The sequence below is a fragment of the Neovison vison genome, chromosome 13 (genome assembly GCF_020171115.1).
Source record: "Neovison vison isolate M4711 chromosome 13, ASM_NN_V1, whole genome shotgun sequence".
Classification (NCBI taxonomy): Eukaryota; Metazoa; Chordata; class Mammalia; order Carnivora; family Mustelidae; genus Neogale; species Neogale vison.
Genome location: NC_058103.1, coordinates 2,366,728 through 2,393,856, shown reverse-complemented (window position 1 = coordinate 2,393,856; position 27,129 = coordinate 2,366,728). Strand labels below are relative to the sequence as shown.

The following is a 27,129-nucleotide window of genomic DNA, read 5'->3' as shown; positions in this document are numbered from 1 at the left end:
GAGGTCCGTGTGCGCCAGGATCCCAGCTGGAGCTGGGGAGGGGCAGGGAACTGTGGGCCAGTCGTCTCTGCAGCCCCCTTCGGAAGCAGACAGTCTGATTGGCAACCCTGGCTCTACCAGTTAATTAGCTTGTCTGGTAACCAGCTAGTGATCCTCGAACTCGGGCCTATGAGGCTTCGTCTGTGAAACAGGGTGACCGTGTGAGCTCCCAGGGAGTCATGCAGATGGACTGGGGGCCTGGGTCTCTAGAGATGTGACCCCGGGGGCAGGGACCACATCCTCCGAGGTGCTCCACCGTGGCTCCCGACCCCTGGGATACACAGTGACAAGCACAAAGAAACATGTGCCTCCTCCCAGAGGCTCTCCCAAGGCCAAGTTACAGCCACGGGTTTCAAGTCACACCTTCCGATGCCAGCCCTGCCTGCTCGTCCCTCTGCTTTTAAAGGACACCACGAAAGCCCGTGCACCAAGCCAGGATGGGACAAACATGTGGGTTTTAGGACAAAAATGCCTCCTTGTTGTTTCTTCTGGAAACTGCCTGCTCCCTCCCATGGGTGAGGTGGAGAGGCACTGCTCTCCGTGTGCTCCCCCCATTCCTGGCACAGGGCCAGGCGCGGTCACCGGGTCACTGGAGGCCCCCCCCCCCCCGCGCCCCCATCTAGTGGGCTGCTGGCAGGCTCTGGCTCCACCTACCGGCTGCCTCAGGACACCTGCTTGCTCCCGCTTCGGGGAAGAAGGCGGCCCGTTGACGCAGCAGGTGCGGTCCCTGCTGGCAAGGCAAGGCTGCTGCTTCAGCTACGAAACGCTGCTGCACTGAGGGTTTCAGGGGCAGGAAAGCACTTGGCCTGGCAGGAAGATCGATGTGCTTCACTTTGAAAGCATGGCTGGTTCTTGGCGGGTTTCTGGGGGTGGGGGTGGGGCGTTGATCTTTGACATCCTCCCCCTGCCTTCAGGTGTCACCACAAACCGCCCCCCGCCCCGCCGGACGGGTCTACCTTTCAGAGGATCTGCACCGTCTCATCACAAAGGACACGAAGTCCCTTCGTGAAAGAAATCCCGTGGTCCCTCGCCCCACGCAGTTGGTTCGCAATGGCCTATGAAGAGTCTTTTGCAAGCACTTACGCACCAGACAAGAAACAAAGGAGGCCCAGGTGGGAAAGGGAGCTGTGCCCGTGGCCGGCTTCAGGGGCCAGCTCCCTGGGTGCCCCTCTCCCCCGCCCCTGGACAAGTGCAGCTCCCCAGAGTCCCAGCCCCAGCCCCGGCGAGATGACTCTGGCTCATCTTCTGCTCTCTCGGCCCGGTTCCTTGACTGTAAAATGGGACTACAGCTCCACCTAGCTTAGCTCCTAGGGCTGCATGAGCTAAGACGCGGACTGGCATCCTGGGGCACCACGGGAGCAGCGGGGGTGGGGGGTGGGGTGGACCTAAGGGCCCTGGTGGGTCATGTTCTTTGGATCAGTACTTTCCAGAATGTGGTCCCCAGCCATCAGCACATCCTGGCAAATGATATGCCAGTTCTCGGGCTCCTTTCCAGACCCACAGAATCAGAAACCCTGGGGCCTACTGGTCCCTGGTAGCAGTCTCCCCAGCCCTGCCCAGGCTCCTGCACCGAAGCCTTGGGGTAACACTCACACCAACTCCGCAGCGCGCCACAGCGGTGAGCGGGCGGCAAGGCTGAAGGTGGGCTTTACCCCATTTCTACAGACCGTGCAGGGGGCGGCAGGCGTTTCTCAGGCCCAGACCCTGGCCAGACCTATGTCACCTGCTGGAGACACAGATGAAAAGTAGGATGGCCTCTGCCTTTAGGAGAAAGACAGCCAGAGACCGGGACCGGGGCCTCCCCTTTCTATTCCTGCAAACCACCAGATCTCAAAATTAGTCTCACTTTCACCCCTATTTCGATCTGGTTTTGAATCTTCCTTATGAGGGCAATTCTAGTGGTGCCTGAGTATCTCAGTGCATTAAGTGACTGACTCTTGATTTTAGCTCAGGTCATGATCTCAGGGTTGTGGGACTGAGCCCCGCCTCGGGCTCCACGCTCAGTGGGGTCTGTCGGATTCTCTCCCTCCACCCCTTCCCCGGCTCCCTCTCCAAAATAAAAATCAATCTTTTTTTTTTTCTTAAAGATTTTATTTATTTATTTGACAGAGAGAGATCACAAGCAGGCAGAGAGGCAGGCAGAGAGAGAAAGGGGGAAGCAGGATCCCTGCTGAGCAGAGAGCCCGATGTGGGGCTCGATCCCAGGACCCTGGGATCATGACCTGATCATGACCTGAGCCGAAGGCAGCGGCTTAACCCACTGAGCCACCCAGGTGCCCCAATAAAAATAAATCTTAAAAAAAAAAAAAATAAAGTGCAATTCTAAGGATTTGGTAATTGCCTTAGATGGAGGCAAATACCACATAGTATTTATTTCAGCCAAACTAGGAAAAACAGCAGTAAGTTTTAGATATTTTTACGTTACGTACTTTGTCAGTGACTTCCTGATACAATCTTCTAGAGCTCACGCCTCTACCCATGACCTCATCCCTTACTTGTGCAGTGTCTGACAGCTCACCAGTGCTCCTCCGTACCTCCCCCACCGCCCGCCAGGGACTGTAGTGAGAACTGATGTTCCGCCCCCGCCACCGACCGCACGAGAAGCACAAGGCTCAGCGAGGTCACAAGAGTAAGTGGCCGAATCCTCGGTGTAGTTGGTGTGTGTCAGACCTCAGCAGTGACGGCCACCCCGAAGCCCCGATTCCTACAGCAATGGGGATGGGTGACGGGGACTGTTCTGGGCGCGGCGGGTGCATAGGGGGCTGAGAGAGGGACACAGGCACAGGCAGTGGTGCACCTCAGTGACATTTATTCACGCCACACAGGACACAACATGTCTGTAAGTGTGTGCAGGGCTCCACGTTCCCCACGAACAGCATGCTGAGACGTACACCAGACGGACGCTCCAAGTACAGCCGGTCAGTGGTGGCCGTGGGCAGGCGCAGGACTTGACGCTGCGGAAAGAGATGCATAGCATGGCTACCGTTGAGCAAGAAAGGGAAACATGGGTGACCGTTTATTATGGGAGTGCTGACAAGTCAGAAACCGTAAACCACAATTTTCAATATTATGAAGACACGTGGAGGAGCATTTCTACCCAGAGCGTCCGGCAGGTGGGAAGGTTTCGTGGACTCCCCTCACATACCCAGGGGGCTCGCCTGCCAGCACAAGGCCGGAGGGGTCACCGGCCGGCCCTGGCTCTGGGAGGACCCGAATGACTACAGTTTAACGGTTATTTGGGAAGAAGAGTGAAGACACGTCCAGCACCAGGACACACGTTTCACGGGTGGCTTCCCACACGGCGAGCCTGGGCTGCCCTCCTGCTGGCAGCAGTGACCCCGTCTTTCTAGTGCCCCCACACGTTTTACTTGGCCCAAGGGGGTGAGCAAAGGTCTTTAGCACCCAGACTGTAAGAACTGCAGAATTCTCTTTTCCAGCAGGGACAGCAAACTCCACGCTCTCAAGGACCCCCTGCTCCTCACACAGTGAGCAGCGACACACCTTGTCCGGGAAAGGTGGGACGGTGTTTTTCGCTCCCCGTCATTTGAAGAAGCAAAAATCTTACCTTTCAAGGCTTTACTTCTTTTATCTGAAATGAAAAGAAGGAAACATTGGTTGTATCAATCAACGCTTTACAAAAATGTGTTTGGTCAATCCATTCCTGAAAGACACTGGGCTGAAAAGCTCACAGCTTAGGTAAAGTGCTTATGGGAGTTTCTCACGGTGCCTCCCAGCCAGGAGGTGGCACCGCCTCCACCGGAGTTTTCTAGAACAGCTGAGCAGCCCTTCAGAATGCGCAGGCCTCTCCACTCCTTCCCGTTCCCCAGGCTCCAGTCCTGCAGTTTCAAGTTTCCTCCCTTCCCTCCTCTTCTAAACCAACCGCTTATTAATCCATGACTGGCCTCGTGTCCGTTCCGCTGAGAAGCAATGGTCACCCTGCCCCCACTTCTATTATGGAAACGTTAAAATATTCACACAATGGGAAAGGTACAGTAACACACCACGCACTAGGACACTCTATCCCTAATGACTCCTGCCCCCAATTCTTCCAAAGAGGGGACACGTCCTACACACCTGAAACACCACGGTCACACCTAGGAAGCTCAGGGTCCCCGTTACTAAGGCCTTGTTCGATTTTCCTAGCTGTCCCCAAATGTCTCTAGGAGCTGACACGTACCCCCACAACCTAACGAAGGGTTCTGGTGCTCATTTCTGGGTAAGAACCAATGTTCCTCCACAACAGAAAATGTGATTCCTTTTGAAAATGATTTTCATTTTCCTGACTGCTAACGAATCGACATGAAGAACTTACCAGCACTCCTGATTTTATAAATGATGACACTCATCAACCCCATTCCTACCCAAATCTCCTGGTAAACCTGGGTATAGTAGGGCTTCAGGGGGATCCAAACATTTTTAATCAAGCTTTGAAGCATCTGAAAAGGAACACAGTGATAAATGTTATCATGACTATCTTCTTTTTTAAAAGATTTTAAAATAAGAAAGAGAGGGAGCCGGACGCCTGGGTGGCTCAGTGGGTTAAGCAGCTGCCTTCGGCTCAGGTCATGATCCCAAGGTCCTGGGATAGAGTCCCACATCGGGCTCCTTGCTTGGCTGGGAGCCTGCTTCTCCCTCTGCCTTTGCCTGCCATTCTGTCTGCCTGTGTTTGCTCTCTCTCCCCCTCTCTCTAATAAATAAATAAAATCTTAAAAAAAAAATTTTTTTTAGGGGCGCCTGGGTGGCTCAGTGGGTTAGGCCGCTGCCTTCGGCTCAGGTCATGATCTCAGGGTCCTGGGATCGAGTCCCGCATCGGGCTCTCTGCTCAGCAGGGAGCCTGCTTCCCTCTCTCTCTCTCTGCCTGCCTCTCTGTCTACTTGTGATTTCTCTCTGTCAAATAAATAAATAAAATCTTTAAAAAAAAAAATTTTTTTTAAAAAAGAAAGAGAGGGAGCATGAGTAGCGGGGAATGGGCAGGGGGAAACAGACTCCCCCCTGACGGGGGCTCCACCCCAGGACCCCAGGATCATGACCCGAGCTGAAGGCAGATTAACTGAGCCCCCAGGTGCCCACCATGACCATCGTCTTAAAGCTAACTGGAAAGAGGTTCCCATATACTCTTAAATGTGACCGTTTCGTACAAGTGCTCCACACGGGCCCTCTCTGGCAGCCGTTCCTACCTGACATGGGGCCCACTCAGCAGCTCCTCAAGCCCCCGCCCCCAGGCTGCCAACCTCAGCCGTCCTGATGCTCCGCCCCCCTTCCCCCTCACGACGCAGAGCGCCCAGCCCACGCCATCTCCCAGGGTCCCGAGCGTTCCTCTCCCTCACAGCTGTTCTGCACTGACGCTACACCCCAAATCACGCCGCACTATTTTAAACTTTTACATCGGATCCCTAGTCCGCTCGCATCACCGTGCGAAGCGCTGCTGGCATCCAGAGCTGGAAAAGAACACGGGCCTAGTGAGACCCACACTCAGCCTCGCGATCTGCCGCTGGATGCACACAGCCCAGGGTGCGAGGTCACTTCCTGCGAGCCGCCCTTACATCATCACTTATTTAATGAGTAACAATAGTTACCTAATTACTGGATTTGACAGGGAAAAGCCACCGAATGCTGAAGTTCGCTTTTATGAGCAGGTCTCGACCTAAGGCTTTTGGTTACAACTCACTACAGACCTTAAAGTGTGACGCCCCCGTGTTCACTGTAGCTTTGTGACGTCTCAAGGGGCCTGTCAAACAACAGGCCTTCAAGTCACTGTCAGCAATAACTAGACCCAGGCACCTTGCATTTTCCTTGAAAACACTCCTTGGGCTTCAGTTAGTCATGCCCCTCGTCCCCACCCCGGCCAGAGCCTCATCTACGTTCCTTTTCTCCACTAATTGGGTTACGCAAATCCTACTTCTCACTCTTCTCCGGCGCGATCATTACCCACTCAGCTCCTGGGAACCCAGCACCCGGGAACCGAGCTCGCACTAGGTGGCAGGCACTGTTCAGGGGCCAAGAGACCGGCTCCTAAGGAGCCAGAAAACTTGGGAGAAGAGTGGCCTAGGCAGAGGCTGCATGTGTGCGAAAACCCCAGGTCAGGCTGGACTCGGAGAGCCTGGAGGTGGGGTAGGGAAGCCATAGCGGATGAGCAGATTCAAATCCCGCTCACTTCAGGTGCCTCAGTTTCCTCCTCTGGAAAACAGGGATGCAAACACCGAGCACCCCCAAGGGTGCTCACGAAGAGGCGGGCCTCTGCATCTCGTCCGAGCCGTGTGTGGAGCCCGATGCGGAGCGCGGTCACGTAAAACCCCACGGCCGGACTCCGGGAGGGAGGGGAACTGGGTCATCTGCACCTTGCAGGCCATGGTGAAGAACCGGGCCTTTACTCTCAGAAGGTCATGCGAACCCAACGGCACTCACGAGGTGCTTCTACACCCGGCTCCTGCACCGCTGCCCGCCCCTACACAGCGGCTCCCTGCGAGAGCTGCCGGACACCACACGCCTAGTCCTATGAGCCGCCCTGCCCTCAGTCCTCAGCACTAGGGAGGACGGGCTCCAAGGACGGGTTGCCAGCTCTTCCCAGAAGAGGACGCACTGGGGCTGAGGCAGCGTCCGCCTCCACCCCAAGCGTGACCCTGAAGGATGCGGTGGTGTCGTCCTCCTGGAACTCCCTGCAGCGACGTCTCCCCTCAGGCCTCCTGTCCTCAGTCTGCGATGCTCTGTCACAGCACGAGGATCCCAGAAACTAACAATTCTGCCCCTAGCAGGTGCCTGAGGAGGCCCAAGCAGGACCTGCGGCGGCCTCGAGAAGCCGCAGGTGGGAGGCGGGTTGGGAGGGACCGAGGGCAGGGCTCCTCGGAGCCTGGCAGTGACTGCGCAACAAGGTCCCAGCGGGGCCGGGCTCCTCGGTCCCATCCCAACCCTGGCCGCGTCCAGGAGCTGTCCGTCCAGAAGGCCGCCCCTCCGCGATGCAGGGGCGTGTCCACGGGCCCCACAGGGCTCTCGCGGGCGTGCGGGGAGGCCGTGGACGGCTCCGCGGCCCAGCAGAAGGCAGCGCTACAACGCGCAGCGGCGGGCACCGGACCGGGCTCCCGGTTCTAAGAGGGAGAACGCGAGAAGACGCCCTCGCGACGGCCGGACCAAGTCTGGATGGGAAACAGCGAAGCGCGCGGAGGTGCGGAGCCGGGAGGAAGGCGCCGCAGAAACGTCAGCCGCCGCTTCTGCCCAGGGCCGGACCGCGGTCCCTCTCCTCTCCGGAACCACCTCGGACGGCCGCCGCCCGCGCAGCCTGCACCTTCCCAGCCCGGCCCGACTTTCCGCACGCTGGACCGGGCTCGCGGCCTGTCCCCACTACTTAAGGGAGGCCCTTCTCGCTCCCGCCCCCAGCCGGGCGGCGGCTCCGGAGCCCCCGTTCCTGCAAAGGCCCATCTTCGGGTCAGGAGCGCGCCCGCTCCGTCCGAGTCCGGGGCGCAGCACAGCCGACTCCGCCTGCCCACGCGGGAGACCAGGCCCGCCCGACCCGCGGAGGCGCGGACGGGATTCCAGGGCTCGGATCCCGTCGCGGCCCCCTGTCCCCTCCCCTGCGGCGGAGCACGGGCCCCCTCAGGGCAGTGCGTGGCGGCGAATCCCGAGGAAGCCAGGAGACGGTACCGAGCGCGGGGCGGGCGCTCCCGGCCGGGGTCGGGGCTCCATCCCTGAGCGCGCCGCGCCCTCCGCCCGTGGCCGACCCTGGCTCGCCCGCGGCGCGCTCCCCGTCCGGGCAGCGGTTCTGCCCGAAGGACAGGGCGCGGCTGCCCCTGCCCCACCAGTCCGCGGGGCGCCTCCCTGCGCCGCCCGGGGGCCGCGGCAAGACCCCAAGGTCAGCGGGGGCCAAGCGGCACTCCCGCCCGTCGCCCCGAGCCCCGCGGGCCCCGCCGCCCAGCTCGGAGCAGCCGGCCGCGCCCCCGCGCACTCACCTTGCCGAAGACCCCCGGCTCAGGCCGCCGCGGCGCCCACTCCCAACCGCCTGGAAAGGTCACCGAAAGCGCAAGCGCCGCGCGGGGCCCGCCGGGAAGGCGGAAGGAGCGGCGGCGCTCGGCGGCCAGAGCGCCGCCCCGACCGTGTCCGCGCGCTACAGCGCCCCCAGCGGTCGCCCCGGTGCCGCAGGCCGGCGAGCCCCGAGCGGGTGATTAACCGCTCGGGTGTGCCCCGGGCGCGGGACTTTCGGAGCTGAAACCGGACAAGCGGACGAGTTGGGCAACCTGAGAAAGCGGCCGTCTTTACGTGCTGTCTGAAGGCCGAGAAGCCGTCTCCCCGCTGTGGTCTTCTCGCTCTTTCTGTGGATTAACCGCTGTGCTGTGCACAGGTTCGTGCGCGGCGGGACTCCCGCGCCTACGAGCGTTCACGGCCGACGCTGCGCTTGGCGGACACGGGCTTCGAAGACAGCCCTTGACTGCGGGCGAGGCAGTGAGACGGAAAACTTCAGCAGAGAACTGGAAATTGTAAAGACAAAACCCCCCAAAATCCAAAAACCGCTTAGGCGATCGGAAAACGAGCCAAATAGAAATTGGACAAGTTTAATCTAATCTAAAAGATGAGATTGGAGAGCTAGAGTACAGCAGGAAAGTCCCTCAGGTGTGTAATTGGAGGCTCAGAAAGAAAGGCGCGTGAGATGGGCAGAAATATTAGGAGAGATGACGGCTGGCTGAGAGTTTTTAAAAAGTGATGGGGCAAAAACACCCCAGAGATTCAAAAAGCCTTACGGAAACCCAGCAGGCAGATCAATGAAAATAGACCAACACCTTGAAACACCATCATAAAATCACAGAAAACCAAAAATGAGAAAAATCCCAATTGCCAATCTAGACTTCTATGCATACAGAATTTAACCTTCAATAAGGAAGACAAAGTAAAGACATTTTGGAAAACCAAACACTAAGGGAATGATCCCAGTAGATGTGCAGTTAAAAAAATCAATACTCACTATTCATGCAGAAGGACACTGAGCTCAGACGGAAGAACGAGGACACAGGAAGGAAGAACAACAAGCAGGGTCCAGCTTCGAGGGGACAAAAGCTTCGGATCAAATGGAAGCTGTATTCACCACCTGAAAATCTTGATATTTTAGGACAGTCGTTCTCAAAGTGAGGTTTGGGGGTTCCGAAGGACCCTGGGGATCAAAACTATTGTCGTAACAATGGTAAAATTTGGTGATTTGTCTTTTTCACCAGAATTATCTCACAAGTGTTCTGTGGAGTTCTCCAGAGGCTGACTTGTGACGTCACAACAGAATGAATACAGAAACAGATACGGAAATCCAGCTATCCCCTATGAAGGCAGACATTTAGAGATCTACAAAAATGTCAGTGTCACTCTGCACACACATAGTGAATTTTCATCAAAATATACCCTTTAACACCAAATCGGTTTATTATTTTTAAATGAATTAATAAATAAACAAAGTGTCTCAGCTGTAATTCCTAGTAACCTAGATGCAATGGACATGAACAAAAGCTCTCTAGGGGCTTCAGAGTGTAACGGGTCCTGAGATAAAGACCTGGTTTCTGAACCACTGTCTTCGGAAAGAATGTTGGTCGGAAACTGCTGATGACAAGCATTTCAGGAACAACTTAGGAGTATCCTCCTAATCTATTTTAAGATAAAGTTTTTGAACTTCAAACTCTGTTTGAGAGCAACAGAATTTTCATGTCTTTTGTTTCAAAGCCAAAACACCCTATGAAAAATACATCTTCAAAGGAAACAATGATTGAAGACAGGGCTACCAAGATTTGTGCAGAATTCCACATTTTGCAGCTGAAAAGGTCAGAGAAGACATGAAGGTCCTTGGGACGCGGCTTCTCCCACTTTGTCCAGAGTGCTGCTTGCTGGCACCAGCATCATTTTCATTGTCTGAGCTGCTTGTTTTCCCTTTGGGTCTGTGACTCAAGCTGTTCTGCGGATGCCAACATGCAAAACCTTCACCAAGGCTCATGGCTTCCTCTGTGCTAGGGTCTAAACGTCTACAAGTCTCCTGAGAACTGTCAGACTGTCTCTTTTGACTTTGGACAGGAATGCAAGTTGAGCTGTGCTGAGTATGAAGCACCCAGAACTACCATTCAAATGAAGGGGATCAAAACTATTCTCTGTGATGCCACAGAAAGTTAGCTACGACTTGGGAAAATGGCAATGAAATGAGAACAAATTTTGGAACTGAAGTATCAGGTCAGTCTTCTTGTACTGCAGTTAAAAATTCAAGACTCAAGAGGACTGAGGTGACAGTAACCTGAAAGGTTCAAAGAACATAGTAAGGGCCTTCCAATCACCTCACATGTGTTAAAATGACTAAAATAAAAAAAGACAAGAAATAAGTGTTGGCAAGAGAAACACTTGGGAGAAAAAGGAACCCTTGAACACTGTGGGTGGGAATGTAAATTGGTGCAACCACCATGGAAAACAGTATGGGGGTTCCTCAAGAAAGTAAAAATAGAGGGACGCCTGGGTGGCTCAGTGGGTTAAGCTGCTGCCTTCGACTCAGGTCATGATCTCAGGGTCCTGGGATCGAGTCCTGCGTCGGGCTCTCTGCTCAGCAGGGAGCCTGCTTCCTCCTCTCTCTCTCTCTGCCTCTCTGTCTACTTGTGATCTCTCTCTGTCAAATAAATAAATAAAATCTTTAAAAAAAGAAAGTAAAAATAGAAATAGGATATGGTACAGTCATTCCAATATTGAATATTGACCCAAAGAAAACAAAAACACTAATTTGAAAAGATAATGTTCCTCTATGTTCATTGCAGCATTATTTGTGATAACCAAGAAATGGAAACAGCTCAGGTGTCCAGTGACAGACAAACGGATAAGGAAAACACACGTACACACGCACACACACACACACAGGACTATTACTCAGCCATAAAAAGGGTGAAATTGTGCCATTTGCAACAACGTGGATAGACCTAGAGGATATTATGCTAAAATAAATAAGTCAGAGAAGGGAAAATACTGTATGATTTCATTTATACGTGGAATCTAAAAAAATGAATAAAGCAAGAAGCAGAAATAGACCTATAAATACAGAGAACAAGGTGATGGCTGCCAGAGGGAAGGGAGATTGTGTGAAATGGGTGAAGGGGTGGGAGGTGCTTCCAGTGGGGGAATGAATACTCATGGGAGTAAAGGGCACAGGGCAGGGAATATAGTGGATGGTGCTGTCATAGTGTCCCGTGGTGACAGACGGCAGCCGAACGTGTGGTGGGAATGGCTCACATCTAGACGTGGGCTGTCCCACACCTGAAACTACTGTAACATTGAGCACCAACTCCACTCCAGTAAGAACAGAACAGGCCCCCTGGAGCGTCTCCTCGGGAAAGCAGAACTCTCTAACAAAACAGCTGCCACCTGGAAAGGTGCTCTGCCGCTGACAAGGGACGATGCGCTGCGGGGACACAATGTGAGTTTTGCAGTTGTGTGAAGTGGCTTCGGTGTACTCTGGGACATTTAGAACATGGGCTGGCCTTCAACGAAGCATCAGGTTAGAGGATGTTCCGTCAGTGCTGAACGACAAACCGAGGGTCTCCGTGACTCGATGGTCACACGTTCATTTAGGGCAGAACAGGTTGCTCCCCGCCGCCCGCGGGTGTGCGCGCGACCCCTCTGCAGGCTGCGGTGTGCGGACAAGTCCGAGCGGGGGGGCCAGGGCCCGGGATAGAAGCCAGAGGTGTGGTCCGGCTCGGGACCTGGGACCCCTCGACGGTGCGCACTCACCCCTTCCCCGGTGGCCTTCCGCCCCCCGCACTGGGTACCGCAGCAGGCGCCCGGCAGCTCTGCACCGAGCCTGGCCCTCGCCGGCCTGCAGCGCGACGCCGCGGGCTCGATCCTGAGACACGGTGGAGAGCGAGTCCGGACTTAGTTCTTGCAGCCCCGGAGGGCTGCTGCCCGGGGCCCCGAGAGTGTCCCGCGAGCTGACTCCCGGAGGGCAGCGTGGGCGCAGGCCTGCCCCCGCGCGGAGGGGCGGGGCTGGCAGCGCGAGGCCCCCCGCTGTGCGGGCGCCGGCGCGTTCTGATTGGAGAGCCCAGAGGGGCGGGGCGGGGCCGGAGGCACGAGACTCGCGGCGCATGGGCGCCGGCGCGTTCTGGTTGGAGAGCCTAGGCGGGGCGGGGCGGGTCCGGAGGCACGAGGTCCCGGCCGCGTGGGCGCCGGCGTGTTCTGATTGGAGAGCGTAGGCGGGGCAGGGCGGGTCCAGAGGCACGAGGTCCCGGCCGCGTGGGCGCCGGCGCGTTCTGATTGGAGGGCCCGGGCGGGGCGGGGCTGCGCTCCCGACGTCCCACGTTGCGCCGTCGCGTTCCCGCCAGCGTCTGCTCCCGCCGCTCCGCGGGGCAGTTGAGGCGGCGTCGACGCGGCGGGCGGCATGCTGCGCAAGCTCACCGTCGACCAGATCAACGACTGGTTCACGATCGGCAAGGCCGTGGCGGATGTGGAGCTGCTCGGCTCGCCGCCCGCCTTTCCGGCCGAGGCCACCAGGGACGAGGCGCGGCGCCGGGGCGCGGGCCCCGCCGTGGGCGCCGCGGCCCAGCTCCAGCCGCCGCCGCCCGTGGCGTCCCGGAGGTAGGAGGCGGCCGTGGGTGTGCGGCCTCCGCCGACGCCGCGCGACCCCGTCCCTGCCCCCCCAGCCCCGGCCGCCGCAGAGCGAGCTGGCGGACCCCGGCCCGGGAAGTCGCGCCTGCCGGAGCGCCCCAGACGCCGGTCCCGTGTCTCGGGGTCCAGGGACGGGCCTCGGCCGTGAGAGCTGGCGGGGTTCCGCGGGAGTCCGGCGGAGCCCCGCGTGCCGTGTTCGCGCCCCGCCCGGCCCACAGTTCCCCGCGGGGTGGGCGAGTGTTCGGACGGACCGGCCCGCGCCGGGGTCCCTCCTGGAGCTGCTTGGGCGCGGGCCGCGCGTGTCCCTGCCGAGCCCTAGCCCCGCCGTGGCCGCCGCGGGTCCTGCGCCGGGTCCTGCCCCTGCGCTGCGTTTCCGGGGCTCGTGGCTGGAGCCCGGCCGCCCGCCGCCGGCTGCTGTGGTTTCGCCGCGTGGACTTGAGCTTTCCGCGTGGTTCCCGTGGCCTGGTGGTCCGCGCTGCGCGGGGGGTCCCGCGGGCTCTGCGTCCAGCTGCGGGAGCGGCCCGCGGGGCTCCGGCGTTGGGCGGTTGTGCCTGACGCGCGGTTTCCGTGGGTGGAAGTTCTCCGGCGTTCGGGCGGCGGTCGAGCAGGGGACAGCTGGACCTTCGTCGGTCGGATTGGCGCCCCGCCTGCCTCTCCCCCCGAAGCCGCTGCTGTCGGTTCATCCGGTCGCTTCCGTGGGAACCAGCGAGAGGGGGCCGTCGGGTCCCAAAGACCCGGCTCCGGGGTGCGCAGACAGCTGCGCCGCTGTGAAGCGGGCCCGGTAGCTCCGGAGCCTCTGCGTCGGCGCTGGGGGCTCCCCTCCCGCGAATTCCCGGCGTTTGCAGCGGAGATGCGTTCGATCTTGACTCTTCCGCAGAGCTCTTCTTGACTTTGGGCCCATCGAGTTTTCGTAGGTTTGTTTCAAGCATCTGTAGGCAACCTTGAGGCCCGTGTACAGTCAAGGGCACCGTGGCATCTTTGGTGGATTTTTTCCTGGGATACAGGGAGGGGACAAGGAGACCCTTGCGAGGGTTGGGAGTGGTTGTTTCGTTCCAGTTTTTGCGCACTTTGCTTGGGCTACTCTGGCGAGGGACCCCATAGGCTGCCCCTTTCTCTCTCCCCCTCCACACTGGTAACAGGCAGAGCAGTATTGCTTTCAAATAGCCCACCAGGAAGTGGAAGTAAATTACTGACCTTTTTAGAAACGGAAATTACAGATTTAAATGTTCTTCTCACCACTAAGGATCAGCTTTTCAAATTTCTAATCCTTCAGGGATTGAGAGTTTGAAATATCAATAAAAACGGAATTTCAGAGTAATGGAATGAAAACGAGAAAATGTAAGTCCCATCTAAGATAGTCAACATGTAAAATTATTTTGTAAAATTGCCATAATCATTTCAACTTCTGTAGGTAACTGAAAACAGGCAAATAACTAGAGATGGACTTAACAACGTGGAGGTTCGCTTGTCTGTAGGGTGCTCTGAGTCTGAGGAGTACTTCTTCTGGAAGTCCCGTCCTGGGCCCCTACCACATGCCTAATGTCAGAGTGCTTCCGTGGAGAAGGCATTCAAATATAGTTATATTACTGAAACTTCGAAATAACCCGTTGAGATGGATGGTATTATCTTGATTTATAGAAATCCGGAAGGAACAGACTTGGGTGGTAAAGTGCCTTTCTTAACTTCTTGCGATAAACAGTCATGGTAGGTAGAATGTTCACCCCCCCCCAAAGATAACACTGGAACCTGTCACTGCCTTATATTAGATGACAAAAGGGATTTTGCTGATATAACTAAGGTTATAGGTCTTAAAATAGGGGGAGCATACTTGGATTGTCTAATCACATGAGCTGTATAAGCGGGATTTGATACGTGAGCCGGACTTGACCAGTTGCTGCTGGACTGGGCCACAAAGGAAACAGGAGGAGAATGGGGGCAGCTGGGAGCACAGACGGAGTCCCTGCTGACAGCCACTAGGGAAATGGGGACCCTCTTACCACTTAAGGGAACTGAATTTGACCAACAAGCTGAATGAGACTCTTGCAGAGAATGCAGCCTTGCCAACGTCTATTTTTTTCTTCTTGAGAGAGAGATGGGGTGGGGGGGTAGGGGTGGGGGACAGAGGGAGAGGGAATCTTGAGCAGGCTCCATGATCAGTGTGGAGCCAGATGTGGGGCTCAGTCTCAGGACCTGAGATCATGACCTGAGCCGAAATCAAGAGACAGAGGCTTAACCGGCTGAGCCACCCAGCCAGCATCTTGATTTTGGCCTCATGGGACCCTAAGCAGAGGACCTAGTTGAGTGCACCTGAAGTTGTGATTTACAGAAGCTGTGAGGTGACGAGTATGTTCTGAACTGCGGGATTGCCGCGGTTAGGGCAGCCCCGGCGAACGAGTGCGGTGGTAGAGCTGGATTGATGTAGGGGGAGCTGACCTGGAAACCAGCCGCAGCCACGTGACTGGCTGGTTGACTGATGTCTTTCCAGAAAGGAGGGTTTGAGTGAGGTTTTGACGTTGGTGAGAAAGCACTTGGCGGAGAGGAAGACCGGCTTCAGGAGCCCAGGCTGCCCACAGTGGAGCCGGGTCGGAGAGGACAGTGCAAGAGCGGCTTGTGTTCGGTCTCCGGGGTTCAGGCCACGCAAGCATCGTTAAATCGGCTTTACAGGTCATGTGAGTGGTGACCACAGCATTAAAAGGAGAGAAATAGAACATATCAGGCCCTTCAACACCTTAAAGTGTACTTTGTCCCAGAGAAAAGTTTCCCGTAGAAACTCACCATTTCAAACCGGTGTATCGGGTGGCTCCTTTTTACGGAACTCAACGTTTCCTTCTTGGTATGTGGATTAGTGCTTGCTGTGTTGAGCTTCGTGTCAGGGGACGTGGGCACACAACAGTCTTGGCCCTTCTGACGAGGGAGGTCGCACGGTACGGCTGAGGGTCAGATAAGTGGTTGAGAAAGTTACCCCCATCCGCTGGGTTGAGTTGTGAGGATGGGTATGTTTGACTCCAGAGGATCTTACTTTTCCCTTTTTGCCTTGTAGCTTCTCAGAGCGTAGGCTTTGCACAGGTGTTAACGATGTGTTCTTCTCCAGGGGTTCTATTTTCTGTTCACTCACAGAGGCCATGGTTTTTTAGACCTTATTGTTTCTTTAGCAGATTTAAGTTGGGAGGTCACTTTGCCATTAACTAGAGTGTTCAGTGTCTGTGTGCAGCCGGAGCGGAGTGGCTGTGAGAGAGAATGGGATGGAGCTGGGTCTGGAACTGTCCCTGAAACCAGGGAGGACTTGGCTGCTTCATCTGAGGCTGCTGAGAACCGCTGGAGGGCACTCGGGGGTTTTGAGCGGAGCTGTGACAGGACTTCGGGCGCTAATGATCCCTGCTGTGTGGAATGGACTAGAGCAGGCCTAGGGCAGAAACAGGGACAGCAGGGAAGAGTCTCTTGGTGTTCTCTGTGACAGCTCCTTTATGTGTCAGCGTGGCTGACCCATCATGCCTGTATTTGGGCCAACATGATTCTGGATGTTTCTGTGAAGCTGTTTTTTTGGATGAAATTAATCTTTAAGTTGATGGGGATTTTTAGTAAAGCAGATTGCTTTCCAGATTGTAGGTGGGTCTCAGCAAATCAGTTGAAGACCTGGCTAGAGGGAAGACCTCCTAAAGCAAGAAGGAACTCTGCCGAGTCCCTTTAGACTCCGACTGCTGCCCTTCCTGGGGTTCCAGGCTGCCGGCTCAGCTGATTCTTTAAAACGAATGTCTCTGTGTATGCGCGCGTCCTGTTGGTTTTGTTTCTATGGAGATGCTCACTAACACATCTTCCAAGCAGAGAGCGCGTGGCGGGTTAGAGCGGAACTGGGACAGTGGAGGCGGGAGGCGGGAAGCAGGCGTGTGGTCTGTGTGTACTCCTCAGGCGGAGGCGAGGGCTTTGTGTCTGGATCAGACACGGAATGGGAGTGGGGACCACGTGTGACCACGGACGACATCAAGGTCTCTGGCTGAGCAGCTGCGACATGTTGCCGTCTTCTGAGCGAGGCGGGGCTGCAGGAGGAGTTTGATCTGAGCGCTTGGACTTGACATTACTAGTAGGTGACAGTAAGTGTAGGCGGTCTGGCGGTGAGGACTGAGACCTGGCTGGAGCCCGGTGTTTGGTGGTTTAAGGCTTAGAGACCAGTGAGCTCCCCCAGACTGCGGGTGGTGGATCCTAGCGGGCGAGTGCTGAGGGAGAGGAGTCCAAGGACCCAGGCCGGGAGCCCTCGAACACACAGAGACTGACAAGATGGAACGAACAAAGGAGGGAGAGAAGGGGCCGCCGGAAGGTTCAGAGGAAAACCAAGCCGGTGACCCTCCCTCCTCTAAGTAAACAAGTTTGCTTAGTACCCCTGGGTGCGTCTCCTAGTACTTGGGTGGAACTGCTTTATGCGGTTTTCCCCACGTAAGAGCTTCCTGAGGGAACAGATGATCACCAAGTCCCCACTTCCTAGCGCCGGGCCTGCCCTGGGGTAGGAGCCCAGACTCCCGTTTGCATGAACGACCTGCCTTGGTGACCCGCCGTTGTGGACTGGGGCGCGCTGCAGGGGAGAGCGGCGCCTGCCCACTCCTGGCCCGAGGCTCGCGGTCTGCCTTCCTCCCCCGGCCACGGCCGACTTCCCTAAGAGGGGTTCGTGTGTGCGCGTGTGAGCGGGCGAGCAAGCTGGTGAAAACCGCAACATCCTGGCCACGGCGCTGTAAGATGTTTCTGGGATCAGAGGAGCCTTCCCCGCTCCTGCTTTGGCCGCTGCACGAACCGCCGGCCCCGGGCCCGGGCCGTGGCGGAAGCCGCCTCCGTTCTCGCCCGCAGCGGCTCATCCAGCAGCTCGCACAGGACCTGCCGTGCGGTCACCGTCTGTGGTCACCGTCTGTGGTCACCGTCTGTGGCCACCGTCTGCGGAGCGCACGCGTTCTCGAGTAAGCCTTCGTCGCTCGGCGTCTGCGGGTGGGCGAGCAGCTGTCGGCGGACGGTGGCCATCAGACGGACACACAGACCGTGCGGCCCGGCCTTCCTCCGTCTGGCGGCCGCCTGTCTCCCGCCGCACACGGGCCGCGCCGGCGTTGTCCCTGTGTCCGGAGGACACTGAGCTCCTTTCTGCCTCGCGGCTTCCGCACCGGCTCCTCTACCCTCTACCCGGAGAACCCCCCGCCGGGCCGGTGTCGCCCGCGACTCACTGCCTCCTGCCGGCCCGTTCCCCGTCTTGCTTCTCAGACTCTACGGTGCCTCTGCAGCCGCAAGGCCCTCCCGCACCTCTCTAACCCTAACCCGAACCCGAACCCGAACCCGAACCTTCACCCTCTCTCTCTCTCCAGTCTCTTTCAACACCTTCTCCTCCTCTAAAGCACTTGCCGTGCGCCCCGGGTCTGTCTGGTGTGTGACGGCTCTCGGCCCCCCGTCCCGCAGGACGGAGCCGAGCTTTCGGGCGCGAGCCGGGCGGCTGGCGCTGGCGGCTCCCTCCGAGCTGAAGGTTTTGAAGAGCCGCGTGTTCATTTGTGTGCGTGTGTGTCGATTCCTTGGTTTCTTTCTTGGTTTTTATTTATCCTTCCAGAAAACTGGAAGGCGCAAAACTGCATCTTTGCTTGCCTGTGGCCATCCCAGAGGAGGTGTCAGGTGGGCCCTTGACCGCCTTTGGAGCTCAGAGGGGAAGTCGGGGCTGGAGGCGTGCGGGGGCCCGACGGACGCGCGTCCCCGCCTGGTGTGCCCCGACACCGGGCAGGCCGGCGGATGCGTCCAAGGCCGCTCGTTCATCTGTCAAGTGGGAATAACATGACGTGCTGTCAGGGACTGGATGAGGGGCCGCCTGCCGCGCTCCACACGGTGCCGGGCCCGTGGCCGAGTGACCTCACGGTTAAACGGCCGGGCTTCCTGCAGGTGCGGACTCTGCGGAGCTCGCCGTGGGTCCCCTACGCGGGTGCTTGCGGGGGGCGGGGGGGCGGCTAATGGTTTCCTAGCTCCGGCTTTTAGCCCCTGAGCCAGTGTGTGTCTCTGTAGAACAGGCCTGAAACTCTGCCGTCTTCTTCCCCATCTGCACCACCGCCCCGCCCCCCCACGTTTTTGACCTTCATCTTCTGGCCAGCTTTACGGACTGTAAGCAGCCCAGCATGTAGAGCGGGAGCTGTTAATATTCTGGAAGTTACTTGTGTTAAAATTCCTATTTGGTTTGTAGATTTTCTCGGAACAACTGTAGTTTTCAATCCCCCCGTGCTCTCGCAGGAAATGTGGTTATCAGGTTATTGCCGGAGTAAAGTGAGAGACGGAGGCTTTGCACACCACGATGCCGTGCATTTCTTGCCCTGAAGGTCTGCTTGCGGAGCTCAGCGACCGTGTCGTGGGGACTTGGAGCAGTGTGGGGCTCGTGCTCCTCCGGGGCTGGTGGTCGCGTAGCTGTCTGCCGCCTCCGCAGCTGCGGGAAGCTTCGGACGGGAGGGACTTAACAAAGTCGTCTTCTTCACGGCGGGACAGGGACAGTGGGTCCTCTCAGAGGGGTGGTGGGATCGGTCGTCTTTTGTGTGGTGGCTGATGGAGGTGCTTTGTGGGGAGAATGGAGTGTTTGGGGCCCTTTTGTGGTGTGTGTTCACTAATGGGGTGGGGTGAGGTGGCCAGTTCTAGTGCCACATGTCACAGACAGACTCCCTGTTGTTTATTTATTTATTTATTTTAAAAGGTTTTATTTATTGTCAGAGAGAGAGAGAGTGCGTGCGCAAGTTCACAGGCAGACAGAATGGCGGAGGGGAAGCAGGCTCCCCGCTGAGCAAGGAGCCCGATGTGGGGCTGGATCCCAGGACCCTGGGATCATGACCTGAGCCGAAGGCAGAGCCTTAACCCGCTGAGCCACCCAGGCCTCCCCTCCCTGTTGTTTAAAGCAGAAATTTTGTTACCACTGTTGAGGCAGTAATAATAAAACTCTTGTTTATCTTGTGTTCACTGGACGGTAAGCAGTTACGGGCTTCTGGGGGTACTTGGCTCTCCCACAAGCAGTTTCTACTCTGAGGCTTTTATAGTGATGAGAGTCATAGTTCACTCATGAAAACAAAAGGGAGGAGGAGCGAGAGGGGTCTTTATTTTAGATCTACTTAGGGCTGTGTTTCCACTTACCTTGTCTTATTAAACTCTGGTCCGGCTGACATCATTTATGACACAGGATTAAAGACCAAACTGAGGCCCTTTCAGAATGGTGTAGGTGTTTGCCAAAAGGCCAGGAACAAACCAGTCAGAAGGGTTTTTTTGGAGCAGATACTGAATTCTAGTCTTGAATAGTTTTCCTTTTAGAGGGGAAAAAACAAATCTCCAAATATAAAGTTGTAAATATTGGGTACCTTGGACTTAATTTTTAAGAATGATAAAGATTCTCGGACTTTATAAAAAAAAAACTAAATCCAATGATTAGTTTCCCTACTTTTTTTTTTTTTTTAAGATTTTATTTATTTATTTGACAGAGAGAAATCACAAGTAGGCAGAGAGGCAGGCAGAGAGAGAGAGAGGGGGAAGCAGGCTCCTGCTTAGCAGGGAGCCCGATGCGGGACTCGATCCCAGGACTCTGAGATCATGACCTGAGCCGAAGGCAGCGGCTTAACCCACTGAGCCACCCAGGCACCCTAGTTTCCCTACTTTAATGAAATTATAAAATACTGAATTTTGTATACTGAATATTTGCTGTATTTTCAGAGAGAACTGGAGGGGCGGGGGAGGGGGAGGGGAGAGAATCTTAAGCAGGCTCCATGCCTGGCAGGGAGCCTGATCTGGGGCTCGATTCCATGACCCTGAGATCATGACCTGAGCTGAAATCAAGAGTCGGAGGCTTAGCGGACTGAGCCCCCCAGGCCCCCCAGAATATTTGCTATTTTTAATGAACCCACTCTGTTTCTTTTTATTGATACCATATAGAGCTTTTTTTTTTTTTTTAAAGATTTTATTTATTTATTTGAGAGAGAGACAGTGAGAGAGAGCATGAGGGAGGAGAAGGTCAGAGAGCGAAGCAGACTCCGCATGGAGCTGGGAGCCTGATGCGGGACTCGATCCCGGGACTCCAGGATCATGACCCGAGCCAAAGGCAGCCGTCCAACCAACTGAGCCACCCAGGCGTCCCTTTTTTTTTTTTTTTTTTTACTTTCCCATAATGTTAATTGGGATTAAAAATGTAATTTGTAACAAATCTGAATGTTGGAGTAAAACACCTAACTTAGTCTTTAAACTGCACATTATTTCCTCTGTCACAGCCCATCTTCCCCTTCCCTGCTGAGAATGTCAGTTCTGTGTTATAATGTAAAAGTCCGATTCACATCAGTCACTTGTTTTATTCTCTGCGTAGCTTCAGAATAAAAGGTTAATGTCTAATTTTCACACAGAATTTGTCCAATTCCATACTTGTTCCTGTGAGATGTTTGAAGTATAAGAAAATACTTTAAACATTTTTTCAAAATGTTTAGGAATCATTTTAGTTAAAAGTATACAGTTCAATAAAACATTGCATTTTTAGAGTGGATAAAAAAGGGACACTATTTAAAACATAGGATGCATAGTTAAAAACTACTTAACATCTGACTTTGCAACAGAGAAACGTGAAATCACATTACTTTTTCATATTCTTAATACTAAGAATTCTTCTAAAGGGGGTCATAAAAACTCTTCCGGTTATAAGTAACTTAACTTGATGGGTAATAATAGGGTAGGTTCCATATTCTATGTGAGAACACTGGGAACTTGTTCTTTGTGGTTTTGTCCACGTAGCTGGAAATCGTGGGTATTTCGTCTTTATCGGAACTCCTGGAGCTTGTGCCCAGGATCACAGACGGAACAGGACAGTCTGTGTCCCCTGACTCTTCTGGGCCTTCTTGCTGGTTACCTTTGCTAGGACTGGTTAGGAAGTCTTTCAGAACTTGCTTGAAGATGTAGACTATTTCCCATGGCAGTACATCGTTTTCTGCTAAAACTTCTCGAAATCTGCGGGGAAACCAGTAGTGAATATTCAGTTCAGAAACTTTCTTTTGTCGTTTCTGTGTGTCTGCAAAATACAGCCTAAATACCGTGACCCTATAGTAGTTGCTCGCCGTTTGCGTAATCTGCGTATTCCTTTAAAATTATGCATCTTAGTAAAGAAATTCTGCATATGACTTAAAAATATTTCTTAGCCAGTCTGTCCTTGGGGATTTTGGTTCCAGGTTTTTGATACCCACGATTAAAGAATTTACATGATGGAATACAATTTCCAGTCTAGCTGTATGAGGAACTTAGACTCGACAGTAGCAAAATACCACAAAAGAGAACATAGTATTTTTACCTGCTGAGAATAGTTCCAGTTTGACAAGGCTGAACTTGGGAGCAAAGGACTTCAAGTTGTCTTTGTTCGGTAGCTGGGATGGTCGTGTAGGGATTCTGGTAGTTTCTCAGCCAGCTGTAATCCACACCTGTTTTTCTCACTTTCTGTTCATTTTCGATCTCTTGTATTAATCTCTCTCGCTCCTGCAGATGCCACTTCAGTTCCCGAAGCAGAGTCTTCGTCACGGCTTCGGAGCCAGGGTAGTGTGTGGGTTTGTAGGAATCATATTTTGGCCACTTCATCCAGCCAAAAAGTGGCATTTTTAGCCTGTGGAAATATTCTCACTTGTTTATTTGCACCAAACGTTGTGGTTCTGATGAGCAAAGAGCAAATAAATTTGCCAGAAAAGTGTATGAGTTTTTCACTGGTTAGGTATGCAGGTCAGAATGAGATTAGAGCATGGATTAAAGCTTTTCATTTTCTAACTAGGTCAGTACCAGAAACCAAGCTTTGAAAATACATTTACGTGGTGAAGCAGCAACGAAATCTACCAAGTCAGAGATGATCTAGGGACTGAACATTCTCTGAAAATAACATTGACACTTGCTATTAAAAGTTCTTAGGAGGCTTAAAACATTAACAGAGAGGAAGTGCTATCTGGAAGCGCCCCTCGGACTGAGGTTTGGTGCAGAAAGTGTTTTGAGCGTACCTGGTACGTTGGGTCCACTGTGGTGGTGCGCCCAGTGGCTCTGCTTGACTTGGCGGTGAAGCTGTGGTCACTCAGGCGTGCGCTGGGCTCCTGGCTGTGGCCCCTGCTGGAAGGAGTGAGCCTCCTTACTTACCCACAGAAGCTGTATTTGAAATAAGTAAGTTTCTGTGTTAGGAATGAGGTTGTGATGTCTTCATTTAGAGAGAATGCTCATTAATTCACCTTGTAAGTGAGCTAGACGAAACGACAAAAATAACTTACTATTCTGCACGCATTACAGAACGCTCCACCTTCTGAATGTAGCTCCGTCTGTTTGAGAAAGACGCCGGCGGCAGTGGGCTCTGGTCCTACACGCGCTCCGACTTGTTTGGTAACGAGACGGGAGCGACAGTGTGGGGCAGCGCGGATGCGCCCCCGGCTACGGGGAGACGGTCGCGTGGTGCGCCGCTCTGCCGTGCATAGCTGTAGGTCACAGTTTCGTGCTGTGTTTTTATGCCTGTAGAGCGCTAAAAATAACCTCGCTGCCTTTCCTCTTCAGCTTCACTCGCAGGCCATCTAGAAGCCAGGTCACAGTCCCCTCCCAGGAAAGCAGGAAAAACAGTCTTGATGATTTGCGAAATACCCATTTTGAGAACATTTGTTATGATTGAGCAAAGTAGGCAAAGAAGGCTTATTATATCTGGGGACGCCTGGGCGGCTCAGTGGGTTAAGTGTCTGCCTTCGGCTCACGTCATGATCCCAGCGTCCTGGGACCGAGCCCGGCATCCGACTCTCTGCTCAGCGGGGAGCCTGCTTCCCCCTCTCCTGCTCCCACTGCTGGTGTTCTGTGTCTCTGTGTCAAATAAAATCTTTAAAAAATGAAAGAATGTTGGGGCGCCTGGGTGGCTCAGTGGGTTAAGCCGCTGCCTTCGGCTCAGGTCATGATCTCGGGGTCCCGGGATCAAGCCCTGCATCGGGCTCTCTGCTCAGCGGGGAGCCTGTTTCCTCCTCTCTCTCTGCCTGCCTCTCTGCCTGCTTGTGATCTCCTTCTGTCAAATAAATAGGTAAAACCTTTAAAAAAATTCTTAAAAATGAAAGAATGCTGGTATCTGCCTTGTGAAACATTTAGTAAAGGTTACTTTTTATACTCATTCTGTTTCTTTTTCTAAATAGTAGTTAAATGTATGTATTTAAGCAAGTCGTAGTGCCAGAGGACATAAATGCTGAAGTAGGTGACTCTAAAATATACTTTATAATTTCTTTAAAAACATAGCAGTAGTAGATTAAGGTTAGGGAAAATTAGAGATCTAAGAGCGTACAGAGTTGAAAACGAAGTCTTACGATTCAGGACGGCAGATCTACATCCCGGGGCGCTCTTCTGGCGCTGAAGGGCCGGCGCTCGTACTGACTGCTCGGGCCGGCGCCCACCGGGCGGGACGGGATGCTCCTGGGCGGCGCGCGCGGCTCGGGGCGGGTGGTGGTGCTCCGGAGCGGACGGGCCTCTCGCTCTCCGGTTCCCTGGTGAGTGACTACCTAGCGGCTTTTCCTTTTATAACATTTGTTTCTCGGTTGCCTTTTCCGACAAGTGAACCATGAGGAGTAGGCAGGGTTTACATCAGACCCGAACGTCACGGCTGATCAGGACTGACGCGTGTGGTCAGCCCGGAGCTGCTGCTGCTTGCATGTGAGAAAAAGCCGGTGTCAGCCCGCGTTCTCGTCAACGAGAAGGATTTCACATCACATTGTGGGGAGTATGAAAAGGAGAGGAGAGGGAAGTTTATCACGACACAAGCGTCCTACCAGATTTTCTGTCAAAGTCACGAAGAATGCTGACCTGTCTCCCTTTGGATAGCCTCCTTGTTACTGCTTTAATTCCTTAAATTTTGGTCTCTGAGGTGCTAAGAACAGCTATCGGACATAGATCGGATACGGAACATAAACCCAGTTTCTTTTCGGGGCTCCGTGCTGTCTTGCGTTGTCCCTCGCCTGCCTGGTGTTCCGGCCGCTCCGCCCCGGAGCGTGTCCTGATGCCTCCCGTGCCCACGCGGACCGTCACAGGGGCTCACACTGACTCTGTCTTTTGAGATGTTTATTCTCTTTCTCTTTTCCATTTACCCGCATCATAATTCTTTTTTCCAGGACCCAGTTTAAATTCACCTATGTTTTTCTTTCGTCGGAGGGAAGACAGCAGCCTGTTTTCCTTGGCTCTAGTGTTCCTTTGAACTTCTAGCAAGATGGGTCTGTGTTCTTGTTCGCTCTCCGCCCTGGTTTCTACTTCCTGAGCAGGTTGTGCTCCGCCCTCCGCTGGGCTTGCTGGCTTCGGGTCTCGCAGCACGCGCTTGCTGCCTGTGCGGGGGCCTGATGCTGGCTCGGGACCCAGGGCCTCCGGAACACCTAGTCTCTTCCCTTGCGGAGCCCACCTTCCAGTGGGGGGACAAGTAGGAGCACATGAGTCGTCAGTCAGCTGATCACAGACTGGGGGGTGTCGAACCCACTGGAGGCCCGGCCCAGTTCCATCTGGAGGTCAGGGGAGGGCTTTTTGGGGAGAGGGAGTCCTTTGAATGGACATTTGAAGAGCAGTGAGCTACTGCACAGAGAGCTTCTCCAAGACCGCCTCCCTCTTGCCATTGGGACGACTGCCCACGTCCGATCCTTGCAGAGCTTTGCTTAGGAGTCCGCTTACATTTGGGACACCTTCCTCTGATTGTTGCTTGTAGAAACCTGTGTTTGTTGTACTCCGGGTACACTACTGGTATCGTATTATCCTTTGTATTTTTTCTGTCCTAGATCCCGAGATTGATTGAAGTAGAGCCCGAATATTCTGGTCACGCTCCTACCGTATGATGGAGATGGGGAGGATGAGTACTGGTAGATCGGGGTCAGAGCGCGCCTTTGTGTTGCTCCTGTTTGTTGGACTCTGATCAGGTTAACTTGGATTTTAAATATTTTAGTAAGTTGAATAGAGGAGTCATTTCTAATGAATTACTACCTTAGGATATTTTGTGTGGAAGACATAAAATTTAAAACTATGAAGCTGGTCAGTTTCTTTTTTGGTCTTTGTCATGGCCTTCTCACATGGTGTCCAGCAGGATTTGATAGCAACGAAAGGAAGACGTACCACTGTAAAGACATTGATAGCAAAAAAAAAAAAAATTCCTTTGCTACTGGATTTAAAGTTCTGGATTATTAGCTGGTAAAGATGCGGTTAAGGGGTGCCTGGTTTTGGCTCAGGTCATGATAACAGGGTTGATAAGCCCAGCGTCCGGCTCCATGCTCAGCAGGAATGCTCTCTCTCTGCCCCTCTGCCCCAATAAATAATAAATAAGTAAATAAATATGTCTTTTAAAAAAGATGCAGTTAATATTTTTTATATTTAAAGATTTTATTTATTTATTTGACAGAGGAGAGACACAGTGAGAGAGGGAACATAAGCGGGGCGAGTGGGAGAGGGAGAAGCAGACTCCCGGGATCATGACGTGAGCTGAAGGCAAGACACTTCATGACTGAGCCACCCAGGTGCCCAAGATGCAGTTAATTTTTAAGGAGACACTAAAACTGTGTTAAATTTCTTTTCCCGGTATTTTTTTAAAATATTTTAAAAATACACGGATGCATACACATTTATGGGGCACCTGGGTGGCTCAGTGGGTTAAACCTCTGCCTTAGGCTCAGGTCATGGTCTCGGGGTCCTAGGATTGAGTCCTGCATCGGGCTCTCTGTTCATCGGGGAGCCTGCTTCCCCTCCCCCCCGCCTGCCTCTCTGCCTACTTGTGATCTCTGTCAAGTAAATAAATAAATAAATGTTAAAAAAAAAAAAGTCGCGTTTATATCGGGTTGTGCGTATGTTCCTGATCTGCGGGAATTGTTGATGTACTCCAGGGCCGCGGGCGGTGGGTGTTTTGTGAGTGGCTCTTGCTCTCGCCCTTCAGCCTTGCTAGAGACGTCGTTCATCAGCTTATATGGCATTTAGTTTGTTGATATGGTCCTTTTTGACTTTTCCTTTTTGTGCCCCTGTTCAGGAAGGCCTTCTCTACTCCAAAGTTCTTGAATGTTGGAGAACATTAGCTTTACAGGCTTAAAACCTTAAGTACCTGGGGTTTGAACCGGTTTGGAATTGATCTGAGGTTGGTGTGAGGTATAGGGTTCCCAAACTGGAGAGCCGGTAGCTAAACTGAGTGGTCATTGCTCCGTTCTGCAGATTTTCCCCGTTTTCCGCATGCCAAGTAGTTGTGTGCGTCCTGGATGTTTTGATGTGATGGACCCTGGGGTTTGTTTAAATCCTCTGGAGAGTGCAGCTCTGTGCCCGAGGCGAGTTCTCCCAGCTGCCGGGTTCGGGGGTTCCCTTGTGTCTGTCCCGCCACCTGCTGGCCTTTGTGTAGTTCAGCCCTGGGTCCTGGGGGCGGGGGCTGTTGTGGTCTGCGCATGCTCCCGCAGCCTCCAGCCTCCGGGCGAGCCCACTAGCTTATGGACCGCCTTGGGGGGTGGGTCTCGAGTTCCCAGAGGCAGCTCCCCTTTTAGGTCTTTCATTGCT

The 27,129-nt window shown here is 54.2% G+C and overlaps 4 protein-coding genes across 4 annotated transcripts in view; 2 read left to right on the top strand and 2 right to left on the bottom strand.

The window, feature by feature from the left end:
* Positions 1–2,831: 2,831 nt before the first annotated feature.
* On the bottom strand, positions 2,832–8,078 carry ATP5MJ (ATP synthase membrane subunit j). The gene is made up of 4 exons (XM_044230706.1): positions 7,980–8,078; positions 4,352–4,475; positions 3,605–3,628; positions 2,832–2,993 (listed from the first exon to the last, which is right to left on the bottom strand). The coding sequence occupies exons 2-4, from the start codon at positions 4,473–4,475 to the stop codon at positions 2,959–2,961; spliced, it is 183 nt and encodes a 60-aa protein (XP_044086641.1). The 5' UTR covers positions 7,980–8,078; the 3' UTR covers positions 2,832–2,958.
* Positions 7,174–8,192, top strand: LOC122894077 (proline-rich protein HaeIII subfamily 1-like). Its single transcript, XM_044231419.1, has 2 exons — positions 7,174–7,198; positions 7,411–8,192. The coding sequence occupies exons 1-2, from the start codon at positions 7,174–7,176 to the stop codon at positions 8,190–8,192; spliced, it is 807 nt and encodes a 268-aa protein (XP_044087354.1).
* Positions 8,193–12,403: 4,211 nt separating this feature from the next.
* Positions 12,404–27,129, top strand: part of TDRD9 (tudor domain containing 9) — a 103,946-nt gene continuing 89,220 nt past the window's right edge. The window contains exon 1 of the mRNA XM_044229768.1: positions 12,404–12,600. Coding sequence (XP_044085703.1) covers positions 12,404–12,600 — 197 coding nt within the window. The remainder of the gene's footprint in view (positions 12,601–27,129) is intronic.
* Positions 21,297–22,230, bottom strand: RD3L (RD3 like). Its single transcript, XM_044229769.1, has 2 exons — positions 21,932–22,230; positions 21,297–21,594 (listed from the first exon to the last, which is right to left on the bottom strand). The coding sequence occupies exons 1-2, from the start codon at positions 22,228–22,230 to the stop codon at positions 21,297–21,299; spliced, it is 597 nt and encodes a 198-aa protein (XP_044085704.1).

Excerpts from the sequence above, each read along its gene's own strand:
- RD3L (XM_044229769.1), bottom strand. The coding sequence starts at position 22,230 with ATGCCACTTTTTGGCTGGATGAAGTGGCCAAAATATGATTCCTACAAA. Across the intron at positions 21,595-21,931 it reads ACTGGAACTATTCTCAGCAG|ATTTCGAGAAGTTTTAGCAG; the intron begins GTAAAAATACTA and ends GTTTCCCCGCAG.
- ATP5MJ (XM_044230706.1), bottom strand. The coding sequence starts at position 4,475 with ATGCTTCAAAGCTTGATTAAAAATGTTTGGATCCCCCTGAAGCCCTAC. Across the intron at positions 3,629-4,351 it reads TTATAAAATCAGGAGTGCTG|ATAAAAGAAGTAAAGCCTTG; the intron begins GTAAGTTCTTCA and ends TTTTCATTTCAG. Across the intron at positions 2,994-3,604 it reads AAGAAGTAAAGCCTTGAAAG|CGTCAAGTCCTGCGCCTGCC; the intron begins GTAAGATTTTTG and ends CTCTTTCCGCAG.
- LOC122894077 (XM_044231419.1), top strand. The coding sequence starts at position 7,174 with ATGGGAAACAGCGAAGCGCGCGGAG. Across the intron at positions 7,199-7,410 it reads AAACAGCGAAGCGCGCGGAG|CCGGGCGGCGGCTCCGGAGC; the intron begins GTGCGGAGCCGG and ends TCCCGCCCCCAG.